The 15,018-nt window shown below is 51.5% G+C and overlaps 1 protein-coding gene and 1 pseudogene across 1 annotated transcript; one reads left to right on the top strand and one right to left on the bottom strand.

Annotated features, from left to right (window-relative positions):
• Positions 1-1,514: 1,514 nt before the first annotated feature.
• LOC127028887 (olfactory receptor 14A16-like) lies at positions 1,515-2,477 on the bottom strand (annotated as a pseudogene).
• Positions 2,478-14,079: 11,602 nt separating this feature from the next.
• On the top strand, positions 14,080-15,018 carry LOC127028886 (olfactory receptor 14C36-like). Its single transcript, XM_050914539.1, has one exon. It carries the CDS (start codon positions 14,080-14,082, stop codon positions 15,016-15,018), a length of 939 nt encoding a protein of 312 aa, XP_050770496.1.

The following is a 15,018-nucleotide window of genomic DNA, read 5'->3' as shown; positions in this document are numbered from 1 at the left end:
GTGGGGATGAAAAGTGAGAGCCACCTACTTCATTTCTTTGTTCCTTCTCTGCTGGCCCAAGGAAAGCTGTAATAATAATACTAATAATTTAAAAAAAAAAAAAGGTAGGATAAGCAATTTTTGTATCTCTTTTTGACATCCAGACAATTCTCCAACTTCTTTTTGGACTAAACTCAGTGGTTATCATTCACTGTGAAAAGATACATTTCATTTTTTTTATGTGTGCTTGGTTATTTTTTAAATACCATTAATTTCTTCCCTCCCCTCCCCCCCCAAAAAAAGTCTTCTGAAAAAAAGATGCTGTCTAGAAATTAAAACCATGCTTACACCTGTGGGAAAAAAGAGAAATCAAATGTTGTGCTCATAAGATGCCAATGATCCTGTTGCCTGAAGTGATTATCTAAAAATCCTCAAAGGTTTCTAAATCTTCAAAATACTTCCCATACTTCCTGTCTCTGATTTCTATCCCTCTTAATGTTTGTGTATTTTTTTGCCACATTTCCAGTCCCAAGGTGCCCACCAACCTGCTCTATCACTCCCCCTCCTCAACAGGACAGAGGGAGAAAAGACGATGAAAAATCTCGTGGGCTGAGATAAGGACAGGGAGATCACTTACCAATTACTGTCATGGGCAAAACTTATTCTATTTGGGGAAATTAATTTACTTTATTACCAATCAAATCAGAGTAGGATAGTCAGAAGGTAGGTAATGGCCCTCAGTGGGACCCATTAATACTTCAAGAAACTTCAGTGTTTGCTTCTGACTTCACCTTCTTGAGCAGTTTGTGTAATCTCCTCTCAGGATCGAAGGTCCATGCACTCAGCGTCAAATACACCATGGGGCTCATTACAACGCAGAAAGCCCTCATGTGCTTTGTCTCTTCCTGTAATTTTCTTCAAGACTCCAAGACTTGTTAAGCTAATTGCTAGTTAAAGAGGGAGATTTCAATGAGCATTTAACGGAAGAGGATTTTTGCTATTTAAAGGTAATATTTATTAATTTTTGGTTTACAGAGAAGAGGTGATAGCAGCATTCTCCAATTCATGTTGATCTAGATGGTCACCTAAAGAGGTCTGGGCAGGTAGGAAAAGCAATATCTCCTTGAGGTCTGACACTGTATGGACAACCTTTCTCCTCACCTCCCCAACCCCACCAGTTCTATCATTGGCCACTTGGGACTTGCATCACTTTTCCTGGCATCAGGCTTTTCCACTGAACTGTGCAACTGGATATTACAGCTCCTTTGCACCAACACCCACCTGCTTTCCTCAGAGAACTGGCTGCTCACAGAAATAGAAGGATTTCTCTTAATTGCCAACAAACAAAAGTAAAACGTGATTCAATTCAGAAAACCATAAACAACACACCTCAACTGTATGCTAAGTGCAAGCAGTAGCTGCTGAGCTCTGCCCTCCACAAGGACCACCTGTACAAGATCTCTTTGAGACAGAGAGATAGGAAAGGATAGATAGAAACACAATTACAGAGTTGGCTAAAGAGACATTGAGCCAGACTACTGGAAGACGGGAGAGTTTTTAACTCCCTGAAGCTCAAAGCAGCAGCTCCATAGTTTCTTCAGCTTCTTCAGTGCGTCTTTGAGCTCCTGGTTCCTCATGCTGTAAATGAGGGGGTTCACTGCAGGAGGCACCACCGAGTACAGAACTGCCACCACCAGGTCCTGGGGTGGGGAGGAGATGGAGGAGGGCTTCAGGTAGGCAAACATGGCAGTGCTGATAAACAGGGAGACCACAGCCAGGTGAGGGAGGCATGTGGAAGAGGCTTTGTGCTGCCCCTGCTCAGAGGGGATCCTCAGCACGTCCCTGAAGATCTGCACGTAGGACAGCACAATGAAAATAAACCACAAAGAATAAACAGGCACAAACTACAATAAGCCCAGCTTCCCTGAGGTAGGCATCTGAGCAGGCGAGCTTGAGGATCTGGGGGATTTCACAGAAGAACTGGTCCACCACATTGCCTTGGCAGACTGGTAGTGAAAATGTATTGGCAGTGTGCAGCAGAGCATCGAGAAACCCACTGCCCCAGGCAGCTGCTGCCATGTGGACACAAGCTCTGCTGCCCAGGAGGGTTGCGTAGTGCAGGGGTTTGCAGATGGCAACGTAGCGGTCATAGGCCATGACGGTGAGGAGATAAAACTCTGCTGTGATCAGAACGAAAAAGAAAAAGACCTGAGAAGCACACCCTTGGTAGGAGATGGCCCTGGTGCCTCAGAGCAAGTTGGCCATGGCTTTAGGGACAGTGGTGGAGATGAAGCCCAGGTCAAGGAGGAAGAGGTTGAGGAGGAAGAAGTACATGGGGGTGTGGAGGTGGTGGTCGCAGGCTACGGTGGTGATGGGCCATTGCCCAGGAGGGCAGCCAGGTAGATGCCCAGGAAGAGCCAGAAGTGCAAGAGCTGCAGCTCCCGTGTGTCTGCGAACGCCAAGAGGAGGAACTCAGTCATGGAGCTGCTGTTGGACATTTGCTGGTTCTTGACATGGGGCACTGTCCTAAGAAGCAAAAGACAGGGGAAAATTACGACAGACTTCTCTGAGCAAAGCCACTCCATTTTTCATCGAAATCCCCACACACACACGCAATTCCAATGCATTTCCTTTCTTTGCTTTGTGCTGGCTGAGTGTGCTTTGAGGAGCAGGACCCGTGCCCGTGTGCTGCCAAGGAGTCAGCTCTGCCCTGCTGCAGTGCGCACATGGGAGCTGGTTCTTGACACCTCCGATGTTCACAAGGGATGTCAGATGCAATTCACCCTTCATGGAAATGTTCAATATCTGCACTCATGACTCCAAAGAGTACAGGCTGCAGAAGAGAGGCTTAGCATGTCTTTATGATAATTTTCTCTGTGTTTTTTACTTTCCACCATCACATCTGGTGAGTCCTATTTTTAGGGGTAGAAAACCTCATTTTTATGACTGAAAGTGTGGTGTCTTAAGACAAGACAGGCAAAAGGGCTCAGCTCTCTGTGGCTCAGTGCAGAGTAAGGAGAGCTGCAGTGTCCATCAGTCTTGTTCCCAGCTGCCCTGTGCTTTCACTTCTGCTACCTCGAGGATGACTGCACACACAAATTACTCTTAAAAAACAAGCGCAACTGGACTCTGATGAAAGCAGGGGAGTCTTGTTTCAAAGGGCAGATCTGCGGACTCTTCTTTTTCCGGCACAGAGGTGTAGTTGTGATGGAGAGGGCAGGACATGGTCCCTCTCAGAGAGAAGCAAAGGAATCTGAGAGGAGACTGGCAACCCACAAGGGATGGCTCAGCACTCCCTAGGATCCTGCAGGAGAGCCGTGCCTTTCTGGGGGGCAGCATGCAAGCCCAGCAGGATGGGCAAAACAGACAGTCGGGTGTCCTGAAGATGGGATGTCTTAAATGGAGAGTCAGCTCATTGCCTAGCAGACATCTACAGTGAAGGACCAAAAGAGAGCTGCCTGAATGCAGCCGCTCCCAGCCCTTGTCTGCAATTTCCTCCCACTCCCTGCCCATGTCTCTGCTGCTTGGAGCTGTATTTGCCAGGAACTGCTTCTCTTTCCCCAGGTCTCCTCCCTGTCCCTGCTCACAGATCCCATCCCACCCACTGTGCACTCAGCTCTGCCCTGCACGCACCTCCTGGCAGCAAGGCACTGCCCACGGGGATCTCCGTGCTCGCAAGTTTTACAGAGAATATCACATAAACCCTGAAGAGACTGCAAAGGTGATGTTGATGCTTTCTGTAGGCTGAGGTGGGTGAAGTGACTTTATGAGGTTCCTTGAAAGACCTGTTCATCACTCACTGTAATGCTGTAGGAGTCTCTGTCTCTTGTGCAAACCTGACAGCTCCATTACCATTTCCATCTACCATCACAGCTGGAAAGTTAAAGCACCGACCCTGGGAAGCACCTTTACTCCCAGGTAGTCCCTGCCTTGATGTCCTTCTTGAAAAGTGTCCTGTGAAATGTCCCAGGGGGGATCTGGAGCTGTGAGCAGCCCTGACCCAGGCAGCACCCTCTTGACAGCAGAACAACCCTGTCCTGCCCTACCAGGGGTTGCTCCTTCCACGCAGAGCTTCTCCCTGCAGTGCCATGGGGAGCTCCCCAGGTAGGCTGAGCACTGACCGTGGAAGGCAGCAGAGTCCCTGCCCCAGCACACAGCCCCCTGGGGTGCAGGGACCCTGCTCTGAGGTACAGCCCTGGGCACCTCTAGCTGCACACCTTGGCTTCACAGCTATTCAAAATTGCCTAAAAAGAGCCCCCTCCTTACAGATCCCATAAGCTGTCAGCTGCGCCAGCTTTAGGAGATGCCTCCAGGAACTACAGCTGCATTGCCCTGCACCCAGAGACTTACTGCGTCAAGGGCTGCAAAGATTTCTCCTCTTCTGAGCTCTCAGTCATCCTCCCAATCCTGATTGCCTTTAAGCTCTTAATTTGCCTTGCTCACCTCCCTGCGATACCCTGGGAGTGCCCTTCGCCCTGCTGCACTTTGCGGAGGAGCTGCTCCTGGGCAGAGCTGTCTCTCTGCAGCACAGCCTGGTTGCCATGAGCTCCTTCCATCCCAGCAGCCTGGACCAGCTCAGCAGCAGAGGACCAGCCCAAGGCATTTTAATGACCCCTCTGGTGGGTTTGGTGCCGAGTCCATGAACCTCAGACCCTGAGAGAAAGTTGATGAAACCTCTCAAGGAGTCAAAGTCAGATGCAAGCTCCAAAGTTTCTTGGAGCATTACTGGGTCCCACTGAGGGACATTACTGACAAAGCAACCCTGGGGGCTGGTTAGAGCAGAAAACTGGAGGCAGTGATGACAGGTAGGCAAAGGCAATGCAAAGGTGGCTCCGATGCTGAGTAAACCTGGATGTGTTTTATCAAGCCCAAGGGCCAAGCCCTGGCCCCAGCCCCTGGGGAGGGAGATCCTGTCCCACATACATGTGGCTCAGGGCTCTTCCTGGTGCAGTGTTTTGTGGGGACGTGCAACGCCAAGTGCAGGACTATGGTACGACACCTTGCAGGCTCTTGGGTGGAGACAAGGAGGTCATGAGGCCCTAGTGCTGCAAGGATTAGGTGTCTCCTGGTAGGCCTTGGTGACACAGACAACAGCCACAGCCAATGGGAAAAACACCTCAGCTCTGTTGGAGGCTTTCAACCTTGTCAGCTCCCTTGACCATCTCCACCATAGGCTGTCCTATGGTGTCCTGTGCCTGCACCTGCTTCCTTGAAGGCTGTGGACATCCACAGTGCTCACCAACCTTGCTCTCACTTGAGCATCTCCTAACCCTTACTGATATATCTCCATCCTCACAGGCTGTTCGTTGAAATACAAAGCTTTGGCTAATCCAGACTCTTTCTGGGTGGCCTATTGTACCACAGCACTGCATTTGGAGTGACGTTTCATGTAACTCAAAGTGACGTGAAATCCTCATGGCCAGTCTCAACTTCCAAAGCTTCACTTTGTGCCATTATTGCTTTCTCGTGTTGTTTCCCAATTTAGAGAAAAACTCCACCATCTCTGCAACCACACTTCAACCAGTCTCAGGATAGTCTGGGTGGCCGTGCTCATCCTAATGCAGACCTGTATGCAGGTGGCCTTGTTCATGGTGAGCATGCACCACGGGCTTGTATGGTGTCCCTCGTAGTGCCTAGGGCCTTGTCCTCAGTGTCACTACTCAGCCAGTCAGGTCCAAGCCTGCCCTGATGAACGAGATTATTCTTCCTCCTAATGCAGGACTGGCCACTTCTTGTAAACTTCAAGAGGTTTCTGTTGGCCAGAACCCCAGAGTTTCTCAGGGTCCCCTGGACTGAAGCTCCATTTGGTCAGCTGTTAATGCCTGTGTGCAGATAGCTCGCCCCGATGGTGGTATCTCTCACAAGCTAACAGCATGAGGAGTTGCAGGGCTCTACAGACCCAGGTAGGACTTACCATGAACACGATCTTCAAAGCACCAAATGAGATTACAAAACAAGCAAAACCAGGGTCAGCGGCGAAAGGGTAAATGAGGGTTGGGCTGTTTGTATGGTAGGCTATGTTAGTGGAAAATTGTGGTGGGCTGACCCTGGCCGGATGCCAGGTGCCCACCAAAGCCGCTCTATCACTCCCCCTCCTCAACTGGACAGGGGAGAGAAAATGTAACGAAAGGCTCGTGGGTCGAGATAAGGGCAGTTTAATAAAGCAAAAGCAAAGGTCGCACGCAAAAGCAAATTAAACCAAAAGATTTTATTCTCTACTTCCCATCAGCAGGCGATGTCCAGCCACTTCCCAGGAAGCAGGATCTCAGTACATGTAGTGGTTGCTCCGGAAGACAAACATAAATAACCAATGCCCCCCACTTCCTCCTCCTTCTCCTAGCTTTTATTGCTGAGCAGACATCATATAGTATGGAATACCCGTTTGGTCAGTTTGGGTCAGCTGTCCTGGCTCTGTCCCCTCCCAAGATCTTGCCCACCCCCAGCCTGCTGGTGAGGGGGAGCAATGTTGGAGAGACAGCCTTGATGCTGTGGGAGCACTGCTCAGCAGTAGCCAAAACCCTGGTGTGTTATCAACACCTTTCCAGCTGCCAATACAGAGCACAGCACTATGAGGGCTGCTACGGGGAAAGTTAACTCCATCTCAGTCAGACCTAATACAAAAATACATACTTGTATAGACACTCAAATAATAAGGATCTCTCCAGAAGCCGGTCTTAGGTCCTCCAGCTATCTGGGAGCTGGCTCCAGGATCCCCTCATCCCCCCAGCTCCCCCACGCACAGACAAGCACACGCACACACTCAGATGGCTCTCTCCAGCACAGAATCACAGAACCATCGAGGCTGGAAGGCAGCCAGCTTCCACCTTCTCTGTGCTTCCTCTTCATGCTTGTTTTTTGTCAGAAGCTCCTTTCTCATCCATGCCAGCCTCCTGCCACCTTTTCTTGACCTCCTGCATGTCTGGGTGGATCGTTCTGGAGCTGGGAGAGGAGATCATTAACCGTTAAACAGCTCTCTGCATCCCTTTTCTCTTCAGGGCCATATCCCATGGGATTCGTCCAAGCAGGTCCCTCAGCAGGTCAAAGCCTGCTATCCTGAAGTCCTGCTCCTTGCTTTGTGCCCTTCTCTCAGGATCCTACACTCCACGTATTGTCACCCCTGACTGTTACATCCCTGACCAGCTCTTCCTTGTTTGCTAGTATGAAGTCCCGCAGGGCACCTCACCTCACTGGCTCCTCAGTCACCCTTGTCAGGAAGACGTCATCAGTGAACTCCAAAATCCTCCTGGATCGCTTGCACCTTGCTAGGTTGCCTCTTCATCAGAGGCAATTGGGGTAGTTTAAGTCTGCCATGAGGTCCAGGGCCTGCAAACATGAGGATCCTTCCAGTTGTCTGAAGAAGGCCTCATCCACCCGATCAAGAGGTCTGGAGCAGATATCTACCCATCCTCCCACAATGATGTCGCCCATGTTGTTCTGCCCTCTGATCCTGGCCTATCAGCTCTCAGCTAAACCATTGTCTGTTCCCAGGCAGAGCTCCGTGCATTCCTGCTGCTCTCTCACGTAAAGGGCAACTTCCCCTCCAGGTCCAGACCTATGCCCTTATCAGTACCTGACTGCAAGACCCCACGCTTTCTCCAGGTGGTGGTTTGGGCCACCTTCTCCCTCCACTAACCAACTCACAGATCCTCGCCAGTGAGTAGTCCAGACTTCGGGTCTCTAAATACCTGGTTCCCAGGACTCTTCTACTTGCTGGTTAATCTGGTTTGATGTACGCTAGTGGTTACATCCCCTGACATACACACCAACACAATATGCCTACAGTCTGATCTCTCCAGTTGCTGGCCCCCCAGGTCCATGAGCCCCTATCACTCGTGCTTCCCACTCCAGTGGTTGGCACTTGGATCTCTGTCTGTGCCAAGATCTCCTCATCCCAGGAAGTTGTGGAGAATGGAGTTTAATAAGAAGACAGGACAGACTGGGGTGACCAGTTGCATGGCATGCATAAACAAGGATACTGACCAGCTACACGTGACCAGCTCCTTTCATCCCCTTTTCCCTCTGTTTTTCCGATGCTTGCTTCTCCCCAAACCACCTTGGTCCTTCCCTTTCCCTGCCTTTGGTTCTTTCCTAGACATGCCACGGCCAAGTCTGGCACAATCCCCAATGCTTTCTCTGGCCTCCCATAATGACTCTCAGACCCCCAGCGGCAGAAACCCCCACCCTCAGTCGGCACCGTCATCCTGGGAGGCTCTCCGATTGACCCACCTGTCGGGTGTCACACCCAGATATTTTGGACCTCTCTGTGAATGGGTATTTTCCACTTTGGTTTTTAAATTGTTTCCCTGAAAATGGGATAATTCATGTCCTAAGAAAAGGCAATTATTTATGTTCGTGAAAGCTTTGGGGATTAGGTCAGATAGAAATGTCTATGTGGGGTATGTGTGACACCGAGCAGAGTATGTCTGACCATGACTAAGTCCTGGTGACATCGACCCCGTGAGGCATTTACTGGCACTGATCACACGTGATAAGGACCGTAACAGATATCTATCTTGATGACCCGGTAAGTCCTCTTCAGTCCTGTCCACCCATGTTTCTGCGTTTCCTCCCTCAATGGCTGTGTCACACACACAAGCTCCAAGATTTAAAAAGAAATTAAAGGGTCAGAAGTGCAAGCCAGGCCAACAATAACTATTTTTCAAAGTTTAAAACACACTGAACATGTCAAGCACCAGTCATACACCGAGATTAAAGACATCCTAGACTATTTGAGGGTACATCATATGAAGGATGCCTAGGGACTTGTATTGGGTTTACGTGGTAAGGTTTTGGTAGTGGGTGTGTGTGCGTGTGTGCAGGGGTGGCTTCTGTGAGAAGATGCTAGAAGCTGCCCCATCATGTCAGACAGAGCCAGTTCCAGCCGGCTCCAAGATGGACCCGCCACTGGCCAAAGCTGAGCCCGTCAGCGACAGTGGTGGCGCCTCTGGGATAACATATTTAAGACGAGGAAAAACTGCTGCGCAACAGCAGCCAGGTGAGAGGAGTGAGAATATGTGAGAGAACCAACTCCGCAGACACCGAGGTCAGTGAAGAAGGAGGGGGAGGAGGTGCTCCAGGCGCCGGAGCAGAGATTCCCCTGCAGCCCGTGGTGAAGACCATGGTGAGGCAGGCTGTCCCCCTGCAGCCCATGGAGGTCCATGGTGGAGCAGATATCCACCTGCAGCCCGTGGAGGACCCCACGCCGGAGCAGGTGGATGTGCCCTGAAGAGCTGTGACCCCATGAAGGGCCTGCGCTGGAGCAGGTTTTCTGGCAGGACCTGTGGCCCCATGGGGGACCCACACTGGAGGACTCCATTCCTGAAGGACTGCACGCCATGGAAAGGACCCACGCCGGAGCAGTTAATGAAGGACTGCAGCCCGTGGGAAGGACCCACGTTGGCAAAGTTCATGGAGGACTGTCTCCCGTGGGAGGGACCCCATGCTGGAGCAGGGAAGGAGTGTGAGGAGGAAGGAGCAGCAGAGACAATGTGTGATGACCTGACCGCAACCCCCATTCCCTGTCCCCCTGTGCCGCTCGGGGGGAGGAGGTAGAGAAATCGGGAGTGAAGTTGAGCCCCAGAACAAGCGAGGTGTTGGGGGAAGGTGTTTTAAGATTTGGTTTTATTTCTGATTACCCTATAAATTAAATTAATTTCCCTGCGTCGAGTCTGTTTCGCCCATGACGGCAACTGCTGAGTGATCCCCCTTGTCCTTATCTCGACCCATGAGCCTTTTGTTGTATTTTCTCCCCCTACCCTGTTGAGGAGGGGGAGTGATAGAGCAGCTTGGTGGGCACCTGGTGGCCAGCCACAATCAAACCACCACAGATGGACACAGGCTTTTCAGGAGAGACAGGCTGGGAGGATCCAGAATGAAGTTTCTTCAAAGTGAAGAAGCTATTTGGTTGTATGGAGCTCCTCAATGGGGAAGGGGACAAGTTGGGTGAGCCCTTGTGGGTGAAGGTTGAAGGAGAGGCCAGTAAGGGTGGCATCATGAATAGAAGAGAAGAGAAGAGAAGAGAAGAGAAAAGAGAAGAGAAGAGAAGAGAAGAGAAGAGAAGAGAAGAGAAGAGAAGAGAAGAGAAGAGAAGAGAAGAGAAGAGAAGAGAAGAGAAAAGTTCAGTTGGAAGGAACCTACAATGATCATCTAGTCCAACTGCCTGACCACTTCAGGGCTGATCAAAAGTTAAAGCATGCTATTAAGGGCATTGTCCAAATGCCTCTTGAACACTGACGGGCATGGGGCATCGACCACTTCTTGAGGAAGCCTGTTCCAGTGTTTGACCATCCTCTTGGTAAAGAAATGCTTCCTAAGGTCCAGTCTAAACCTCCCCCGGTGCAGCTTTGAACTATTCCCATGCATCCTGGCACTGCATCCCAGGGAGAAGAGATCAGCACCTCCCTCTCCACTTCCCCTCCTCAGGAAGCTGCAGAGAGCAATGAGGTCACCCCTCAGCCTCCTTTTCTCCAAACTAGACAAACCCAAAGTCCTCAGCCGCTCCTCATACGACAGGCCTTCCAGCCCTTTCACCAGCTTGGTTGCCCTCCTCTGGACACATTCAAGGACCTTCACATCCTTCTTAAATTGGGCGGCCCAGAACTGCACACAGTACTCAAGGTGAGGCTGCACCAACACTAAATACAGTGGGATATTCCCCTCTTTTGACCGGCTGGTGATGCTGCGTTTGATGCACCCCAGGATGCGGTTTGCCCTCTTGGCTGCCAGGGCACACTGCTGACTCCTGTGGAGCCTGCTGCCAACCAGCACCCCCAGATCCCTTTCTGCAGGGCTGCTCTACAGCCATTCCTCTCCCAATTTAGACTTGTGTCCAGCATTACTCCGTCCTAGGTGCAGAATCTGGCATTTTGACTTGTTAAATTTCATGCTATTGATGATTGCCCAATGCTCCAATCTATCCAGGTCCCTCTGCAAGGCCTCTTGTCCCTCAGGAGAGTCAACAGCACCTCCCAGTTTGGTATCGTCAGCAAGCTTGCTAGTGGAGCATTCAACTCCTGCATCCAGATCATTGATCAAAATATTGAACGGAACTGGCCCCAGAATGGAGCCCTGAGGAACACCACTGGTGACCGGTTGCTAGCCAGATGCAGCCCCATTCACTACAACCCTTTGAGCTCTGCCCTTCAGCCAGTTCTTCACCCAGCGCAGGGTGCACCCGCTCATCTCCCAGTTGGACAACTTGTCCAGAAGGATGCTGTGAGGGACAGTATCAAAAGCCTTACTAAAATCCAGGAAAACTACATGCACCGCCTTCCCTTCATCCACGAGGCGGGTGACCTTATCATAGAAGGATATCAAATTAGTTAAACAGGACTTTCCCTTTGTGAACCCATGTTGACTGTGCCTGATGATTGCATTGGTCTTTAAATGCCTTTCAATAGCAGCCAGTATGATCTTCTTCATAATTTTTCCGGGTACTGAGGACGGACAAACAGGTCTGTAGTTTCCTGGGACTTCCCTCATGCCCGTCTTGTAAACTGGTCCCTTCCAATTTCAATGTCCACAAATGGAAAGTCACTGTTCCTGGAGTCGTGGTCCTCCAGCTCAGAGGACTCGGCAGCCAAAAGTCTATCAGTACTATTAAAGATTGAGGCAAAAAGAGCATTGAATGCCTCTGCTTTTTCTTCATCCCTATTTGTCAGGTGACAAAGGGATATTCAGTGTCCCTAAATGCAGGAGTCTGGTACGATGGCCAAGGATATCCCCCTTCCCCCTCTGGCCTCAGCTGATGTTCAGGAAGGATGGGGTATTCTCAGAGATTTTCCATCAGAGCTTGACAGCACTTGCACATGTCTTGGACCACGCTTGGTATCTCCATCCTCACCAAGTGTTGTTGTGTGACCAGCTGACTGCCCACTGAATAAAGACAAGGGGCTGAGAGCGGGGACTCACACCCAGCTAACGCTTTTGTGCACAGCTGCACTGAAGGGGTGATCCCAGCTAGCACAGGTCTGTGGGGTGCATGGGGTGAGCTGAATCCTGCTTTAGCCCAAGGGCTTCCAGCTCTGGATGAGATGCCTGCATTGCCTCAGCTGAATCGCTGCCCCACACAGGGGAAACCAACCCCTTCTGTGTCCCACTCTGTGTGTCCTTTTTTTATTTTGGGACAGGAAAATGACGTTTTCCAGACGGGGACATTTACAGCTTTTGCAGGCAACCACGCTCTGGCAGGACAAACCATGCTGCTGGAATCAGTCTCTCCAGTGTTTAGAGAGTTACATCATTGGTGATTACTTCCGTTGACTTCAAAGTACATTCCCCAGGGGTGACCCTGCTGCCTTTCAGGAGCTGTCAGCCCCACAGCCACAGGGATCTCTCAAGGGAGACTAACGGTGTAGAGAAAGAGTGCCTTGGGTTGGGCCTCTGCTCCTGAGCTGGGCCGGGCTCCTGGGACAGGAGGAGCTGATGGCAAGCGGGAAGCACTAGAAAAAGACAGCTCTGCCCAGGAGCAGCTCCTCTGCAGAGCACAGCAGGGCTGGGAGCACTGCCCACGGGTGACAAGGGGAGAGGAGAGAAGTGAGAGAGATGTTAAAGGCAGTGTGGAGTGGGAGGATGCTGAGAGTTCACTGGCGGAGAAATCTTCAGAGCTCTTGATATGGTAAGTCTGTGGCTGCAGGTGAGTAGAGATGAGTATCCTGGAGGGGTCTTCTAGAGCTGGCACATCCCAGGGCTGATGTTCTCTGGAGCAGTGGTTATCTGCCGCTGTCCGAGGGACAGGGCATGGTATCTCCCTTTTCCTGGGGACAGCTGCAGGACTGTGAAGCTGGGTGTGCACCCAGGGGTGCCCAGGGCTGTCCTTCAGCACGGTTACCCCTGGTAGGGCAGGGTCATTCTGCTGTTGAGAGAGTGATGCGTGGGTCAAGGCGGCTCACAGCTCCTGCTCACAGCCTAGACATCTCTGGAGGGGATGAGTATGATCAAGGCAGAGAGAGAAAATGCTTAACAGAAATTCCATTTCAGGGGACCTCCAGCCATCCCCTGTTGTGTAGATCGCTTCCTCTGAGCAACACCCCTTACCTCTCCTCTCCCACCCAGCAGAGCCTCTGCCCTCACAGCCATGGTGTCCAGGGCATCAGCAGCCTCCTCATCCACCTGAGCGCCAGAAGAGGTGACGTGCATCTCTCCTGCTATGTGCCCATTTCCCCCCGCACAGCACAGGGGTTGAGGGTGAGTGCCCTGCAGTGTCACTGTCTGGGAGGTGGCATGCACAGCTGGGAAAGGGGAAGGCTTTCCCAAGTGCCTGGCTGTCTCTCTGCTAGCCTTTCTCAGCTGGATCATTGCTGTGTTGTTTCTTGTCTCTCCACCTGTCTGCGCTGCTCTTGCTATTTGCTGTCAGGCCCTCCGGGGGGGCTGGAGTTTCAGCTGAAGAGTCAGCATGGAGCTTGTGGGTCCTCTCATGCAGACCTGTCCATGGGAAGCAGGTGTCCCAGCTTTTCTCTAAGCTGTGGGGCTCTGGGCCATGCAGTCAGTGCGGCTGGGGAATGAGCTGACTCTCCCTTCACGAGACACTATCATCAGGACGCTTGGCTAACGTTCTCCTGCACTAAGCAACAGAGAGTCCTTTTGCCTCTCAGAACTCACAGCTGCTCAGCCTGAGTGCAGCAGAGATGCTCAGAATTTCTGACTTCAGAGAAGACTCCCCAGAGGAGATGGGGCTGGGGTGGGGGAGGGGGCATGGAAGAGCTTTCTGAAAGGACAAACACAAACAAAAGCCTAAAACTCCTTTGTGCAGTCACCTTTCCTTGGGATTGGGCGTGTAGATGCTGGCAAGCCCTTCGATGTTAAGAGGGAATTCACCTGAGAAAATCTATCACATCTGGCCCTTAAGTCGCCACTGCTCCCAGGTAGACCCTGAATTAGAATGTCCAACACGTCTGGGAGCCCACGGGCAGAGGCCCTGCTCTTCACAGCACACTCAGCCAGCACAAAACAGAGCTCCAGGTAGGGAGCTGCACGAAGGTCCTGCCAAGCAGGCAAAGAGTAGGTGAGTGCGGTGTCTTTGGTTTTGCACAGAGAAGTCTGTCCTCACTTGTCACTGTCTTTTTTCCTTCTGGTACAGGACCTTGGGTCCGTAGGGAGAAAATGTCCAACGGCAGCTCTATCACCCAGTTCCTCCTCTTGGCGTTCACAGACACATGGGAGCTGCAGCTCTTGCACTTCTGGCTCTTCCTGGGCACCTACCTGGCTGCCCTCCTGGGCAATGGCCTCATCATCACCACCGTAGCCTGCGACCACCACCTCCACGCCCCCATGTACTTCTTCCTCCTCAACCTCTCCCTCCTAGACCTCGGTTATATCTCCACCACTGTCCCCAAATCCATGGCCAATTCCTTCTGGGACACCAAGGCCATCTCCTATGGGGGATGTGCTGCCCAGGTCTTTCTCTTTGTCTTTTTCCTTGGAGCAGAGTGTGCCCTTCTCACCGTCATGGCCTGTGACTGCTACACCGCCATCTGCAAACCCCTGCACTACGGGACTCTGATGAGCAGCAGAGCTTGTGTCCACATGGCAGCAGCTGCCTGGGGCAGTGGGTTTCTCGATGCTCTGCTGCACACTGCCAATACATGTTCACTACCACTCTGCCATGGCAACGTGGTGGACCAGTTCTTCTGTGAAATCCCCCAGATCCTCAAGCTCTCCTGCTCAGACTCAGACTATCTCAGGGAAGTTGGGGTCCTTGTGGGTAGTGCATGCTTAGTTTTGGGGTATTGTGTTTTCATTGTGTTGTCCTACGTGCAGATCTTCAGGGCTGTGCTGAGGATCCCCTCTGAGCAGGGGCAGCACAAAGCCTTTTCCACGTGCCTCCCTCACCTGGCCGTGGTCTCTCTGTTCATCAGCACTTCATTTTTTGCCTACCTGAAGCCCCCCTCCATCTCTTCCCCATCCCTGGATCTGGTGGTGGCTGTTCTGTACTCAATGGTACCTCCAACTTTGAACCCCTTCATCTACAGCATGAGGAACCGGGAGCTCAAGGACGCGGTAAAGAAATTGATCCAATGGACCTTGTTCCACCAGCAGTAA

This window comes from Gymnogyps californianus, unplaced genomic scaffold (assembly GCF_018139145.2).
Source record: "Gymnogyps californianus isolate 813 unplaced genomic scaffold, ASM1813914v2 HiC_scaffold_47, whole genome shotgun sequence".
Lineage (NCBI taxonomy): Eukaryota > Metazoa > Chordata > Aves > Accipitriformes > Cathartidae > Gymnogyps > Gymnogyps californianus.
The sequence above is the reverse complement of the archived record's forward strand: the minus strand, read 5'-3'. Positions and strand labels throughout refer to the sequence as shown.